General features: G+C 40.4%; 1 protein-coding gene across 1 annotated transcript in view; it reads right to left on the bottom strand.

The window, feature by feature from the left end:
- Positions 1 to 5,180, bottom strand: part of LOC116895235 — a 29,510-nt gene extending 24,330 nt beyond the window's left edge. The window contains 3 exon segments of the mRNA XM_032896559.1: positions 987 to 1,083; positions 2,043 to 2,127; positions 5,112 to 5,180. Of these exon segments, the coding sequence (XP_032752450.1) occupies positions 987 to 1,083; positions 2,043 to 2,127; positions 5,112 to 5,180 (251 nt within the window).
- Between the last annotated feature and the right edge of the window lie 10,516 nt (positions 5,181 to 15,696).

Here is a 15,696-nt window from a genome sequence, read left to right as displayed (position 1 = left end):
TTGACATGAAAGCTTGTCTCCTGCCAGCCTGGGTCATGTTTTGTGGCCACAGGTTTCCGGCTCAGTCAGGTTTTGCTACCAAATCAGCCTTCGTTTTCTCTTGTGTTTGGATCTCATAAATAAAGATAAAAAAAACATTAAATAGTAAGCCAAGCACTACTCTGGTCCACAGATAAAAACAACAGTGGGAATTCTTCACCTTTGAGAATTCCCCCATAGTTTCACCTTGCTGTTCAGGAATGAATGTTAAGCTATCTGAAGTTCCTAAATTTTGAAATAACCAGAACACATATGCAATCTGCAGACACTACTTTTAAATTAATCTTATCAATATTAACAGTTCATATTGCTACATTTCTGTTCCTTTTTACTAGAGTGGAAAACAGATTTAATTCTATCTGAAATATTTGACCATAAAATATTGGATTAAGTAAATATGTACAACTTTCAAAATGAAGGGAAGTTAGCTGTCCAGAATTTCACAATGGATACTTCCTCAATTTTAATCAAATTTAATTTGTACCCATACTTTAATTCGTATTAATACAAATTTAATACTGTACAGAAAGATGCTAATTACTCTTTTGTCTAAGTCTTGAATGCTACTCTGTGCTATTTTCTGGACCGTGAACAGAAGAGATAACTATGCCCCTCCTTTTTTATCTCCTTAGTGTCTGCAGAACAACCTTCTGAGGGGCCTAGGATTAGAGAGAAAGCCCATCAGTTACCTGGTCCCAGTTACTGTACTGTAGAGTCACTTGCCTGTCTAGCATGTCTATTCTAGGCTATGCCCCTGGCTCATTGGTCATCTCCAGTTTTCTGAACCAGTGTTGCTTCCTCATCCACAGGCCCTTTCACATGTTCCTCCCTCAGTGTGGAACTCATTCTCCTCATTCCTACTTGGCCAACTCCTGTGATTGGGTGTCACGTCATTTTCTCCCGGAAAGCCACCCCCCTTCTCCAATATCACCTGGATGAACACTTACCGAGCGTTTGTCATGCTGCCTCCCATTGTCTGTTCTTTAATGTGAGATCTGAGTCGTCCCCCTTCCCCAGAGCTTTGTACTGTCTGGATGAGCATAGCTATTCAATGGATTAATGATAATATTTATTTGATTAATAGATAAACAAGTGATTACATGCACCCTCTGCTGTCAAAATATCATACTTGTTATTAACTGCAGGTCTAAGATACTTTCAGTATTCTCCATATTAAGATGAAAATGGCAATATCCTTGCCCCTCATTTCTACTAAGTCTGCTAACACAGATGAAGTGGTCATAACTAGGCTCAATATGTACGAAGCACAGCGGCATAAAGGACAGGCATACTTTAAAATTTCCCCAGTCCTGTAACCCAAGGACTATCACCAAATGACTTTTAGTAACAGGGTAACATATTCAGACCTCCTTCAAACAGAGGATTCTATAGCAGACTTAGTGGGGTTTGGGTGTCAGTGTGAAGGTTGAACGGGCCTAAATAACCAATTAGATGGAGAGACTGAACAAGGGGAAGAAATTAAAGATGAACTGGGGGCTTCAATCACTGACTTTGGTAAACAACAGGAAAAGAGGATCCTTGCAGCACGTTCAGTTTTGTGGCCTTCAGAAAATTCACAGGAGACTATGTTACACTGGGTCTTTTGAGATCAATATAGAATTTTGTAAGTCAATCAATAAATAGGAAGCAGAACTTTGACAGTTTCAATGAGGGTCTAGAGCTAATTAGAAGGTTAGGATTGGAGTTCAACCTTGGTAGAGCAGCATTGAATCCTCTGAGAGTCACAATTATTAAGGCCGAGAAGACAGAAAACTAGAAGAGCACAGTTGTAGGATGGCAGTTCCCGACAGCTCTTCCCTACCAGCCTACGGGTATGAAGTTAAGAGTGTTTGCCTGGTACTTTCTGGTCAGATTCCACACAGATCTGCTATGTCCTCCTTTGGAAATGGATGTGCAGTTTTCTAAAACATCCAAGGACTGATTTTCACTTGGCCTAAAGTGGATCATGCAGCACAAAGCCAAGAGGACATCCATCCTCTAACCCTGACATCGTGAAGCCCAAGGAAGGATGGAGTTGAGTGTAATTGCATCCACAGTTCCTGTAGTTCCTGCAGTTCCTGCAGTTACCTGAAGTGAAGAAAGAAGAAAGACTGAGAATGAAGAAACAAAATGAAGGATGGAGAGTTGGAAGGACAGAACTGTGATATCCAAAGAAAACGGAACAGTTTTAAGGAAACAAACGACTTCTTAGGAAGATGCTTCAAATATAGGCTCCTCATAATTTACAAAAAGGTGCTAACAGGAAGAGAGGAGGAGCAACTGACAGATGAAATGGAGGCAAGACTTTTTACATAAAAAAATAAGAGAAAAATAGAAATTAAAATGGTGCAAAGAATTGTATAATTCACTGTTTCTTGTGCCATTTGAATTTTTAAGAGACTTCCTTTGTCCTACATCTTATGACAAAAAAAATGTGTTCTGTTCTCTGAACTACTGGTAAAGGGGATGGGAGGTGTCTCCTACGCTGTGAACTATTTCAGTTACTGTAGTTTGTCCTTACTGGAGTCCAGGATCCAATAACACTCTGATTCAAGTCAAACAAACTCAAGCCTCTGGAGAAGGGACAAGAAGCAAAATGTTCATCGAAAAGGTAAGTCAGACAGTCCTTGTGAAAAAAGACCATGTTGGTTTGAATAGAGATGACCCCATTGACTCAAGTGTTTGAATGATTGACCATAGGAAATGGCACTTAGGAGGTATGGCCTTGATGGAGAAAGTGTGTCCTCGTGGAAGCAGGCTTCATGGTCTCATATGCTCAAAACCTAGAGAGCAGTCTCCTTCTGCTCCCTGTGATCAAGATTTAGACTCTCAGCTCTTTCTCTAGTACCCTCTGCTTGCATGCCACCATGCTTCCCGCCATGATGCTAATGGACCAACCTTCTGGGGATAAATGTCAGCCCCAATTAAATGTTTTCCTTTACAAAGTTGTAGTGATTATGGTGTCTCTTCATAGCAATAGAAATCCTAACTAAAACAAAAATTGTAGCCTAAACCACTGGAGTTCTCACAAGTCTCAAAGACTTCTTAAACCATAGATGTTTGGTAAAATGTGTTAGTCAGAAAGAAAAGTGCCCTGTCTTAGGGGTTTGTGACTGGATGCCACCTTGAGAGGGAAAGCATTGTTTAAAACTGAGCTCCTCAGGAGATCCAACAACAGTGAGCAACCATGAATCAGGGAGAGTGAACAAAGTCTATCACATCCCCAGGGTTTACAGGGAAGCTTCACTCCATCCCTTGGTGCCTGTGTACAGACTCCCAAAGGAGAATAACTCTGGAGAGGTTGAGGTCAATGGGCATGTCAACCTTTGCAGTCATCTACCTGCCATAACGCTCTGGACTGTAAAACTGGAGAACACTGTAGTTCCAACAGGATTCTTGGCCCCCGCAACTGCATCTCCTCCACAGGGTGATTAATGATAAGGTTTTGAAAGTACAAAGACAAACCCAGTACTCTGTTTGCTTTTCCACTTCCAACTCACTTGGGGACATCAACTAGCAAGAACCTTGGTCATCAGATGGAGAATAAACTGAGACATTTAGGAAGTGAGAGAAGATAAGTATAACAAAGAAGTCTGCTGGTACACAGAGACAGACAGACAGACACACACACACACACACACACACACACACACACACACGCACACACACAGAGAGAGAGACAGAGAGACAGAGAGAGACAGAGAGATAGACAGAGACAGAGAGAGGCAACCTGGCAATTTGCTCCCTAATAAATTGTTTTTCTACCTATAGAGTGGTCTAGTTCTGCGGTTTTTTTCTGTTTGCTCACACACATTTTCCCATTAAATACTTCTATGCTTACTTCCACTCCTAAGTGAGGTAACCCAATCACACATGGCATGCACTCACTGATAAGTGGATATTAACCCAAAAGCTAGGAATACCCAAGATGCAATTCACAAGACCACATGAAGCTGAAGAAGGAAGAAGACAAAAGTATGGATGCTTCAGTCCTTCTTAGAAAGGAGAACAAAATACTCACAGGTGGAAATATAGGGACAAACAATGAAGCAGAGATTGAAAGAAAGGCCATCCAGAGACTGCCCCACGTGGAAATCCATTCCATATGCAGCCACCAAACTCAGGCACTATTGCTGGTGTCAAGAAGTGCTTGCTGGCAAGAGCCAGATATGGGCGTCTCCTGAGAGGCTCTGCTAGAGCCTTATTAATACAGATGAGGATGGTTGCAGCTAACCATTGGACTGAACAAGGGGCTCCAATGGAGGAGTTAGAGAAAGACTGACCTGAAGGGGTTTATAACCCCATAGAGAGAACAACAATATCAACCAACCAGACCCACCAGAACTCCCAGGGACTAAACTACCAACCTATGAGTACACATGGAGGGACCCCATGACTCAAACCACATATGTAGCAGGGATGGCATTGTCCAGCATCAATAGAAGGAGAAGCCCTTGATCCTGTGAAGGCTCATTTCCCCAGGAAAATTAGGGGAATGCCAAGGTGTTGAAGTGGAAGAGGGTGGGCAGGAGAGGGTGGGTGGAAGTGGGAGGGTGGGAGTGGGAGGGTGGGAGTGGGAGCTTCCTCATAGAAGCAGGGAAAGGGGGAGAATGTCTGAGAGAGGGGAGAAAGGGGATAACATCTGAAATAAATACATAAAATATCCAAGAAAAATAAATTTAAAAAAAAGAAGAATCAGGCAAATCTAAAATAAATAATCAAAATAATGTGCCTCAAAGTTCTAGAAAAATAAAAGCAAGAACCGAATCCCTAAATAGTAAGTAGTAATAAATAATAAAATGGGTGCAAAAAATTAATAAAAACAGAGACTAAAAAACAGCACTTGGAGACAATTAGAAAATTAAATAAATAAAAATAAAACAGTCTGAGCAATTCTTAACTAATCTCACCAAAATAAAGAGAAAAGAAGATTCAAGTTGGGAAAATTAGGGATGACAAACAAGATAATAAAATAAGTTCCAGTGGGGGCTGGAGGGGCACCGCTGTGACAAAAGCACTAGTTGATCTTGCAGCTGATGTGGTTTTGTTCCAGCACCCACATGGTGACTCACAACATCTGTAACTCCAGTTCCAGGGAATCCGACACGCTCTCCTTTCTTCCTTAAGTACTGCCCACACATGGTGCTCTAACAGCCATACAGGCAAAACAGCTATACACATAAAACAAAAGAAACTCCAGGAATGGTGATGTATACCTTTAATTCCAGCACTTTGCAAGTAGAGACAAGTAGATCTCTATGGGACTCTTGGGCAACAACTGAACAAGATGTAGCCTATTCTTGGTACTGAAGTTTTACTTGGTAGCATTTTTCTTTCCCATTATAGGGTAACTCCATATCACCTCCTTTCATGTATGTTTATAGTTTAGAAGCTTCTGCAGTACTAAGTTTCCATATGGCTTTTCATAAAGCCTTTAATGTGTGCTGTTTCTCCCAATATTCCCTCCTTGACTCTTCCCTCCAATTCCCTCTTTATTTAACTCTCCTGGTCACCTTTCTCCCATTATCCCTTAATTATGCTGTGTTCTATTTGGTCTTCCTTGGAAGATTCCCCCTGCCCTTGTCCATCACTATCTAACTCTATAATTATTCTAAATGAAGTATACCTTTTAATTTTTTCTTTCTTTTTCATTTTTGAATAGCAATTCACTATGTGAAGAGGAGGAAAAGGCTGGAGAGGTGACTCCGTGGCTAAGAGCATTTATTGCCTTTCCAGACAACCTAAGCTTGATTCCCAGTACTCACATATGTCTCACAATGGCCTGAAACCCCAATTCCAGGGGAACATACAGATTTGACATTTATGGGAACCTACATACGTATATAGAAGAGGTAGAGGAAGCCCAGGAGGAGAAAAAGGATGAGGGGGTAGGTTAGAGGACATAGCCATCAGAAAAGTGCTTAACTTGCAAAATGAGGACCTGAGTTTCATCTTCAACATCAATGAAACCAAAACAAAAAAAAAAAAAAAGCCAGGAGTGGTAACATGGGTGGTTTGTAATCCCAGATTGCAAAGGTAGAGATGGGGAGACAGGGAGTTCACACAGCAGCCAGATCAGCATAGCTAACAAGCCAGTGAGATATCTGTTTCAAAATGCAAAGGTGAATGATTGAAGCTCGGGAACAACGTTGTTCTCTAACTGCCACAGGTGCACATAGGCAAACACATGTACCCTCATGTGCATGTGCACATGCACAGGGAGATAGACAGACATCAAGATCAGAGATTTGTAGCTGCTTTCTTGGGTCTCTAGAGACTACACTAAGCCCAGAATGAACTAAAAGACTTGAGTCACAGTAGAGAATGTATCAGAACATCAAGAGTCAGGTCACATTGGCGATCTGCCTGCTAGAGATGAGTGAGTAGGAATAAACTCTGCGCTAGCCTGAAGTTTGTTTCCATCATCCAGCAAGTAAAGATGGTGACCTGGACCATGCCGGCAGCAAGTTCTCAGGCCTCAGTGAGCTGATGTGAAATTAATGTCCTCTCACTCAGGATGATATTTTCCAGTTCCAAAAAAAAAAAAATCCTGAGTGAGCTAACCCAATCACAGAAAGACATACATGGTATGCACTCATTGATAAGTGGCTATTAGCCCAAATGCTTGAATTACCCTAGATGCCTAGAAGAAATGAAACTCAAGACGGAGGATCAAAATGTGAATGCTTCACTCCTTCTTTAAAAGGGGAACAAGAATACCCTTGGCAGGGAAGAGAGAGGCAAAGATTAAAACAGAGACTGAAGGGACATCCATTCAGAGCCTGCCCCACATGTGACCCATATATATACAGCCACCCAATTAGACAAGATGGATGAAGCAAAGAAGTGCAGAAGTGTAGATCGCTCCTGAGAGACACAGCCAGAATACAGCAAATACAGAGGCGAATGCCAGCAGCAAACCACTGAACTGAGAACGGGACCCCCGTTGAAGGAATCAGAGAAAGAACTGGAAGAGCTTGAAGGGGCTCGAGACTCCATATGTACAACAATGCCAAGCAACCAGAGCTTCCAGGGACTAAGCCACTACCTAAAAGACTATACATGGACTGACCCTGGACTCTGACCTCATAGGTAGCAATGAATATCCTAGTAAGAGCACCAGTGGAAGGGGAAGCCCTGGGTCCTGCTAAGACTGAACCCCAGTGAACTAGACTGTCGGGGGGGGGGGGGCAATGGGGGGGGGGTGGGGAGGGGAACACCCATAAGGAAGAGGGGGAGGGAAGGGGATGTTTGCCCGGAAACCGGGAAAGGGAATAACACTCTAAATGTACATAAGAAATACTCAAGTTAAAAAAAAAAAAAAAAAAAAAAGAAATTAATGTCCTCCACTAAGCCATATTAAACAGACGTTATTATTACAACTAAAGTGAAGTTGCTTATGAATACCAAATGCCAAGCCATACTGCATAATGGCATATAATTTTTATTTTACATAAATAAACGGTGATATTTATATGCATGAGTATACATTATAATATTTATTGACCATCCATTTAAGAGAAAAATTTCATTAATCATTAAGAAATTCCCTTCCTGGAAAAGGTATAAATAATCCTTTAGAACTTAATAGTTTTGCTACAGTCACCGCTGCTCCAGAGCACTGTCAGATCCATTCTGATGACCAGATGGCTGTTACAAAAAGAAATTATAATCCTGGGAAAGAAATCTTAATAATAGAACAAAGGCATCTCATTGAGTGAGGTGTCTCTGCCTCGTGTGCACTGGGCTGTTTGCTGTCTTGGTACTCACTAGTCCATGTATTCTTCCCAGATCTCTTTCCCGAGGTGCTGCTTCAGAGTGCTCGCCTGTGTGCAATGCATTGATACACATCAAAGTAGAGCTGGAGTCCGGTGTGGCTGAAGCGGCTACAAAACCGAGGATCAGTCACAGCTGCAAAAACCATCATAAGTAGAGGACTTCATTGTTTTGTCTTTTGGTGTTAGAAACTTTAATTACAAATAAAAAAGTCCAGTGAATCTTGCAGAAATATTGGTTCCTACACCCTCCCAAAGAGGTCGAGTGTTTGGGATAGAAAACAAAAGTGAGCTCCCGCATTGCAAAATCCTACAGAGCGTAGAGTTCTGGGAGCAGGACTCACCTGTGCAGTGAACATGAGGAAAGACTACTGCATGCTTTTGCCTTCTTTATTTTGTTTTTCTTTTAAATGAAGAAAAGCCTTGCTTAAGGGTTCCATACTTTTACTGGAGTAAATCAAAATGATCCAGAAAGAAAAAAAAAAGAAATTTCCTTCCTAGTAGCTGCATTCTTGCTAATGATTTCGAATGCATTATAACTTTCTATGTTTATGAAATTTTTCGTACATTTCATTTTGTCATTCATTTTTTATTTCAAATGTAACAGTTTTCTTTTCTCTGGTCCTCCCAAGTCCCCTATTGCCAGCTCTTTCCATGTCCTTCCTCCATGTCTCAAATTGATCTCCTCCTTCCTTGATCACTATTGGTGTGTGTGTGTGTGTGTGTGTGTGTGTGTGTGTGTGTGTGTGTGTAGGTATGTACTCATAGATGTACATATGTACGTTGTGTACATAAGCAAAAATATATAAATATAGGCTGCCAAGTCAGGTTTTGTATGTGTACGGTTTCGGTGCTGACCACTTTGTTTTGGACAACGTATTAGGTGATTCATCCTTGAGAGAGGCTAACTCTTTGTCTCTCAACAACCACCAGTTGCCTGTAGCACCTTGCCAAGGGGTAATGAACCCCATGATATTTCTTCACTTTTGCATCAACATGTCTATCAACACTGCCATTATTCAGATCATGTTTATGCAGCCATCTCTATGAAAGGCTGTTTCACAGCAGACTTCCTGGTATTCTGGCCTTTACAATCTTTCTGTCCCTTTTTCATGGTTCTAAGTCATGGATGCCAGAACTGTGGTGTAGGTGTACCCAGTAGGGCTATGCTCCCCATGATCCATTGGTCATGGCACTGTGTCCAGTTGTCACTTTATATGATGATCTGCATTTGCTGTAAAGAGAAGCTTCTTTGATGACAGATGGGGGCTACACGTACCTGTTAGGATAAGCAGAAGATTTAGGATGTAGTAAGGAAGTATATCGATCTAATGAAGTGGCCATAGTAGATTCTCTTCTATGTTCTATGACCTCACTATCTCTGGGAAGTTGGCAAGGTTTCTAGTTCTAGGCATGTTTTCCTTCCTGTGTAGTGGGCATAAGTCCAATTACATATCTGTTGGCTCCCACCAACACCATGTGAGTGTCAGTTACTGCACCTTCATGAATACCTTCCCATACTGTATACTGTTGAGATTCATAGGCGTCACAACTGGGTAAAACTATTGATTTCTTCCTTCCATTGGCAGCTTGTATAATGGTTTCTGGCTCCATGGACACTAAATGCAGGAAGGAGAATTTCAGGTTAGAAAGTCCTGTGTCCTAAAGGATGTGCAATCTTCAACAACAGGGGCCAGGTCCATTTTGTAATTGAGTGATCTGTTTCCTTGACTCTTTGTTTTTTTTAGTTCTTTGTATATTCTGAGTATTAATCCTCTGTCAGATATATAGTTGGCAAAGATTCTTTCCTCTTCTTTGGGGTTCCTCCTCCCTTGATTGGTTGCTTCTTGGGCCATAGAGAAGCTTTCATTCATACATCAAATATTTACTGTGCCAACTACTGGATACCAGGTGATTGTTAGACAATACAGAAACACTGTTGGACAGAATAGTCCTATTCCCTGACCTCATACGATGTATCATCTCACATTGTTGTAAGATTCCCTCATGAGTGAAGAGAGAGGTCTCATCTAAATTATTGCAAAATAAGGAACCTAGAAAGAGTCAAATAAGGCAGGAATGATTGGGACTTGAATTTGGATGCAAATAATAGAAGACAGAGTACATTAGCTTAAACATATTAGCTGATGTTTATATAAGACATGTCAGAGCTTGAAGTTCAAGGTTGTCTTAGTTATTTTTCTATTGCTATGATAAGATACCATGACCAAGGCAACTTCTAGAAGAAAATGTTTATTGGGCCTCATGGTTCCAGAGGATTAGAGTTCTTATTTACCATGGTAAGGAACATGATAGCAGGCAAGCAGACATGACTCTGGAACAGTAGCTAAGATCTTACATCCTGGTCTACAGACATAAGGCAGGAGAAATGGAGAGGTAGGACAGGAAATGGTGTAAGCCTTTTAAACCATAAAACCCAGTCATGGTTACATGCTTCCCTGCAACAAGGCCACACCTCCTAATCCTTCCCAAACAGTTCTAACAATTAGGATCCCATTATTTGAACATATGATTTCACAAGGACAATTCTCATTAAAAAAGACCACAAAGGCTAGCCTCACTAAGCTCATCAGATGACCCAGATTCCATGTCTGCCTCATATTCCTGTCAGTAGCAGTTAGTTGAGCAAACTATATCTCTCAAAAGAAAGGCAGAGGGCAGAGAAACAAGAGATGAACATGGTGTATAGCAGACTCTAGTTATGACAATATGAGAGTTTTAATGAGAAAAAGACCTTAGACTCTAGTCTAACAGCAAATCCTCCATTAGACAGGCTTCTGGAAGCAGGAAGTCAAGATGGCTACCAAAAGCCATGTAACAGTTGAAAAAGCTTTGAGCTGGAAGAGGAAGACACTTCTGAATTCCTGTCATCTCCTCAAGTGCAGAGAAAGACTCACAAGGTTGCTGGTTCTTTTCTCCTGCACAACTGGAAGCCATGCTGATTACATAGCACACACACAATAAATATCTGTTGAATGAATTTGTCATGGGTCATTTCTCACAGGGCATAGTGTTGTTCTCCAAATCCTTCTCGTGTCTCCAGCAGCCTTTATCAATTGACCACAGATATTACAAGAAAACAAATCAGTCTTCCTCCTGCTGAAGCTAAATTAACCAAGGCTCAGGAACCGGTGTGTAGAGTGCAAATGGCAATACTAACTTCAGTTCTCCCTGCTACTCAATTAGGCCTTTCTCAGAGGGGGTAAACAGGCAGGAAAACAACAAGACTCCTCTGGAAACATGTCTCTCATTGAGAATTAAAGAAATAGAGTAAAGCCTATCTACAAGTATTTGGCACAATGATCCCTTTGGTCACTGTCTACTCTTGCTCCTTGAGAGTTTTTCCTATGCAATGGTCCCTCCCTTTGGTCACCCCTCACTTCCATCTTTGATGTGTCCTCACGCTGTTCTGTCATAAGCACTGCCTTCCTTCTACTTCTACACTAGACTTTGTGTGTCTCATCTGAATTTACTCAATGACAATCACAAGGACTGGGGAGCTAAGGAAGGACAGAATAATATTCTGACAATAATAAGACTAAAGATGGACGGATACTGTATGAGCAATTGCAAGTGAAATGAAAAGGGATCTATGTAAGGAGCTGTCTTTTCCGTGTGGAATTTCTCCTGTGGAATGGGAGTGGGTGTTTGTGTATGTTTTAAGAGAAAGCAAGAATTCGTTATCTTTAAGAAACCTAACTTTTTATTCATTCTGGATTTAACAATAAGTTTTTTTAAAGTGATTCTCTTGTCTTTGTTGAGTGTTCTGTACCAAATGGGATACCTATACCTACTTCTCCAGGTCTCAGGATTTATGGGAGAAAAGAAGGAAGCAATGTAAGAGCCAAAGGAAAGTGACTGGAGTGGGACAGAATTCTGACACGTGTCATTGCTATTGTCCTTTAGAACTCACAGCCCCTGTACAAGGGAAAGAGTTCTAGATCCACCCTCCTCCTGAAGATTTATAGGCAGATAGCAGTTGATGGGAGAGAGAGGGAATGGGGGGGGGTGCAGTATGGTATAACCACTTGTAAGATGCCCATGTCCTATAATCAAACTCTCACCCATGTTTCATCCCTGATGGAACTTGTGGAATTACACACCAAGAAAAGAATGCAGAGTAGAAAGAGGGATGGTTGGAAAGAGTAAGAGGTTCAATTGGAGTGGAGATGGGACAAGAGAGGGTAGCAGGAGTCAATTTGATTAAAAGGTGTTATATAACTTCATGAAAATGTCAAAACAAAATTCATTATATATGATTTACATATGCTAATAAAACATTCTAAAAAAGTGATTCTCTTAGAAATCTACAAAATCAGAAATATTAAAGAGAAAGTTCATTCTATTAAGTTTTATTAAGTACCTGCTAGGTACGCTAATATACCATTTTATTAAATGTGTACTATGTCTACTAATTAAGTACTTATTGTGTATACTTATGCATTGTTGCTTAGAGAAGCAAATTTTATGTATCTCTCATCTAATAGGACAATGAGGATGCTCGTCACAGTCCAGAGAAGAATCTATGATAGCCTGACCTTTGGTTCAGAATGAGTGAGTTTATTATGTATATATCAAACAAAAGGAAACTAACAAATAGCAAGTCACAGACAGACACCAAAATATTGAATCGAGAATTTACAGCATCCAGCAAAGCCAGCTAGAGTAGCCTGATTGAGAAACAAACCAAAGAAAACATCAAATCAGGTAATTAGTAAGTAATAATAATGACGATAATATAAAGAAGCAACAATTAGTCTGAGGTCATGCAGAGATCTGCTGGTGCCGTGTCCTCAGCCAGTGCTGGGGTCTATTTAGTGACTCTGGTCAGTACTCTTGGGGCTTTAGAAAGGCATGAGTTGTACTGGTTAATGTGTTGAGAACAAGGCTTTCCCTTTTCAGATCACTTCAGATGGCAATGCGCTGCTTCCTTACTCTGGTCATTGGTTCTTGACACAGGATGTCATGTGGTCCAGGCTGGCCTTGAACATGTCGAGATGATCTTGAATTTATGAAATGATGAAATTACAGGTTTGCCCTATCACAGCCAGATAAAGTAGAGCCAGGCATGGAATCCAGGGCCTCAAGTGTGGTAGGCAAGCACTCCACCACAACTAAGATACACCCCCTCCTCCACAGTATATACTTCCATCAAAAATATCTCACATTCTTGATATTTCAGGACCACGAAATTCAAAGTATTGTCCATTGTATTTAACACTTAATACCTTAGATGTTTCAGACATTTGCTCTACAAAGGTATCTTTCTTTTCCTTTTCTAGTTTTTTTAGTTTGAATTAAATGCCAATGAGATCACAGCACAAGCAAGAAAGGATGTTTAGAAGCCACTGCATCAAGAACACCATTCTGGAAGTGAGTTGGACAAGATACACAAAATCCAGTAAAATAAATAGATAACTCAGATGGACAGGGGTGTCTTTGATGAAAAATTCCTCAGAGTGAAACAGCTAGGACTCAAATGCACACAAACAACCCAGACTTAATTAAGGTCCCTTGGCTGTCAGCACTGTGTCTGTGGGAGTTCTTACTCCAATTTCATTGTAGAGCAGAATGACCCCAAGTGTCTATTCTCATTCCCATGCAATTTCTCGAAGCTGTTCTCTTGATAAACAAACTGTTTTTCAATCTGTTTCCCTTCCCATGGTCTAAACAACTGGTGACCAAAAGTCTGACTATTTTTGCTGCTCCCAGCTATGCTGTTTCAAACTTCTGCTCAGTGACCTAGACTTTGGTACCAGCTTTGATCATGGCCCTCCTTCCCCCTACTCATCAACCTGTAAAACAAGGGGTCATCTTATTTAGGCACCCCAAGCTACCCAACATCCTTTTCACTAGCAAATAATGCTTGAACATAGCTCTGCCCTCCTCACCCCACTCTCTCAAACTAATAGCTCAGGGCATTTCTTCTACCAACTATATATAAACAGTTTTGCCATGTGTGACAGACCATTCTGAATGGCCCTGGAAATAGCATCCCCACTGATCCATGAGGAAGCACAATCATTATGCCCCAATGAAATAACCTTTCTGTATTGGCTAAACTGACTCTTACTGTAAGTTCAGGAGACATGAGCTAACCTTACAAAATGTTTCTATATATACAGACGCCTATAAATGACAATATGATTTGGTTTCTTTAGTTTGTGTTTTGTGTTGTTTTGTTGTTGTTTGCATATTTGTTTTGAAACAAAAATCTCACACTGTAGCCAAGGCTGCCCTGAAACTCTGCATCATCATGACAAACTTATTGTTTTAACTAAAAGAGCTTCTATATAAACGTCCTAAGCAAATCATTGAATCTTTATAATATGGCAAAGAAAAGCATAGCTATCATTTCACTACCCTCTACCATGAAGAACAACCATACCCATGTGAATTAGGAGGATTTTTTTCTTGGTATTCAAGCTAAATTGCAAATGATAGTGGTTGTAGTTCTCAAATTTTGAATGAATTAAGAAGCAACCAAAAGCCGTAAAAACCTAAGCTCAGGCTATTCTGGTTAAGCATACTTCTTCCCAATGGAGTCTGACAAGTTTTATGTGAAAAAGTCAAAAGATTTGAAAGTTAATGACAGAGATTCTGGTCTCCTCTTAGAAACATTACATACTGCGTCTAAACTCCAGACCTAAAAGAGCCCACATTTTACAAAGTCAGACCCAATTCAAAGCGATGTGAACATCAAAAAGTGACTGACAGTAGATTATGAATCTCTGAAAATATGAAAACTGTGTACTCTGTGGTTTAAAATATAATCATTGTTCTTCAACCACATACTGGAGCCTATCTCCCTGACTATGTGTGGTCAGTTACCATCAGGAAAGGGTACAAACTGTACCAAGTCCCAAGGCAAAAAAAAAAAATCCTTATTGTATAAAATGTGTACAATGAGTTGAAAAGATAAAAGTAAAGTTAGCCAATCAAATATAAAGGCACCCCATGCTTATGGAAGGGAGACCTGGTGTGTATGCTCTGAGTTGGACTGAAGAGTGCCTTGTCTAGGAGAAGCACATCTGACCTACTAGGGTACAGATCTGACCTACTAGAGTACAGGGTACTGCCTCTTGCTGGAGCACCATCTGCTCGAGGACTTATCCTGTACTAATTAGCATTTAAATGACAAAATTTAAAAGCTTAATTTTGTTATTTATCCCAAGTCCCAAGTCTTTTTCTTCTCAAATTTTAACGTTTTATTAATAAATGTATTGCTGCCATTATAAAAATGTTTCACAAGGGGTAAATAAAAACATGTTTACACAACAGCTTCCTTTGTTCCAAAAAGGACAAGTACATTTATACAAAAGAGACACTGTTAAACATCCTTCATAGGAATTAAAATCTCGCTCGTGAAATTATCTATCCCTTTCTTAACTGTCTGGATTTACACAACCAGGTCAGGTTGTATGTTTAAGCAGTTTTTGGTGATTTTTCCCGAGGGACACTCATTGACAAGATCCTATGCATGTCATTTTATATTTGGAGAGAGAATTGTTCACGCTCTGATTACATTATAAAGGAGGCGGCTTCATTAACCGAAGCGGCAGAACAAAAGCAGCTAACACTTATTCCACCATAGAGCTAAAGGCTCTTCCTAGACAAGAACAGCTCCCGGTAATGTCGCTACACTGAGCTTTATCACTGTTTGCAAGTTATTTGATTTGGATATTTTCTTAATTTATATTTCCCCCAAAACACTAGAAATCTCATGAGAGAGAGAGAGAAAAAAAACTATTGTCTTTTTCTACTATTCATCTAGTGCCTAGAAAAATGGCCCACAACAAGTAAATACTAAGTACTTCATGACTGAATAGATGGTTCCCCACACACCATCATACCGAGTTCT

The sequence above is a fragment of the Rattus rattus genome, chromosome 3 (assembly GCF_011064425.1).
Source record: "Rattus rattus isolate New Zealand chromosome 3, Rrattus_CSIRO_v1, whole genome shotgun sequence".
Taxonomy (NCBI): domain Eukaryota; kingdom Metazoa; phylum Chordata; class Mammalia; order Rodentia; family Muridae; genus Rattus; species Rattus rattus.
This window is presented reverse-complemented; position numbering and strand designations above follow the sequence as displayed.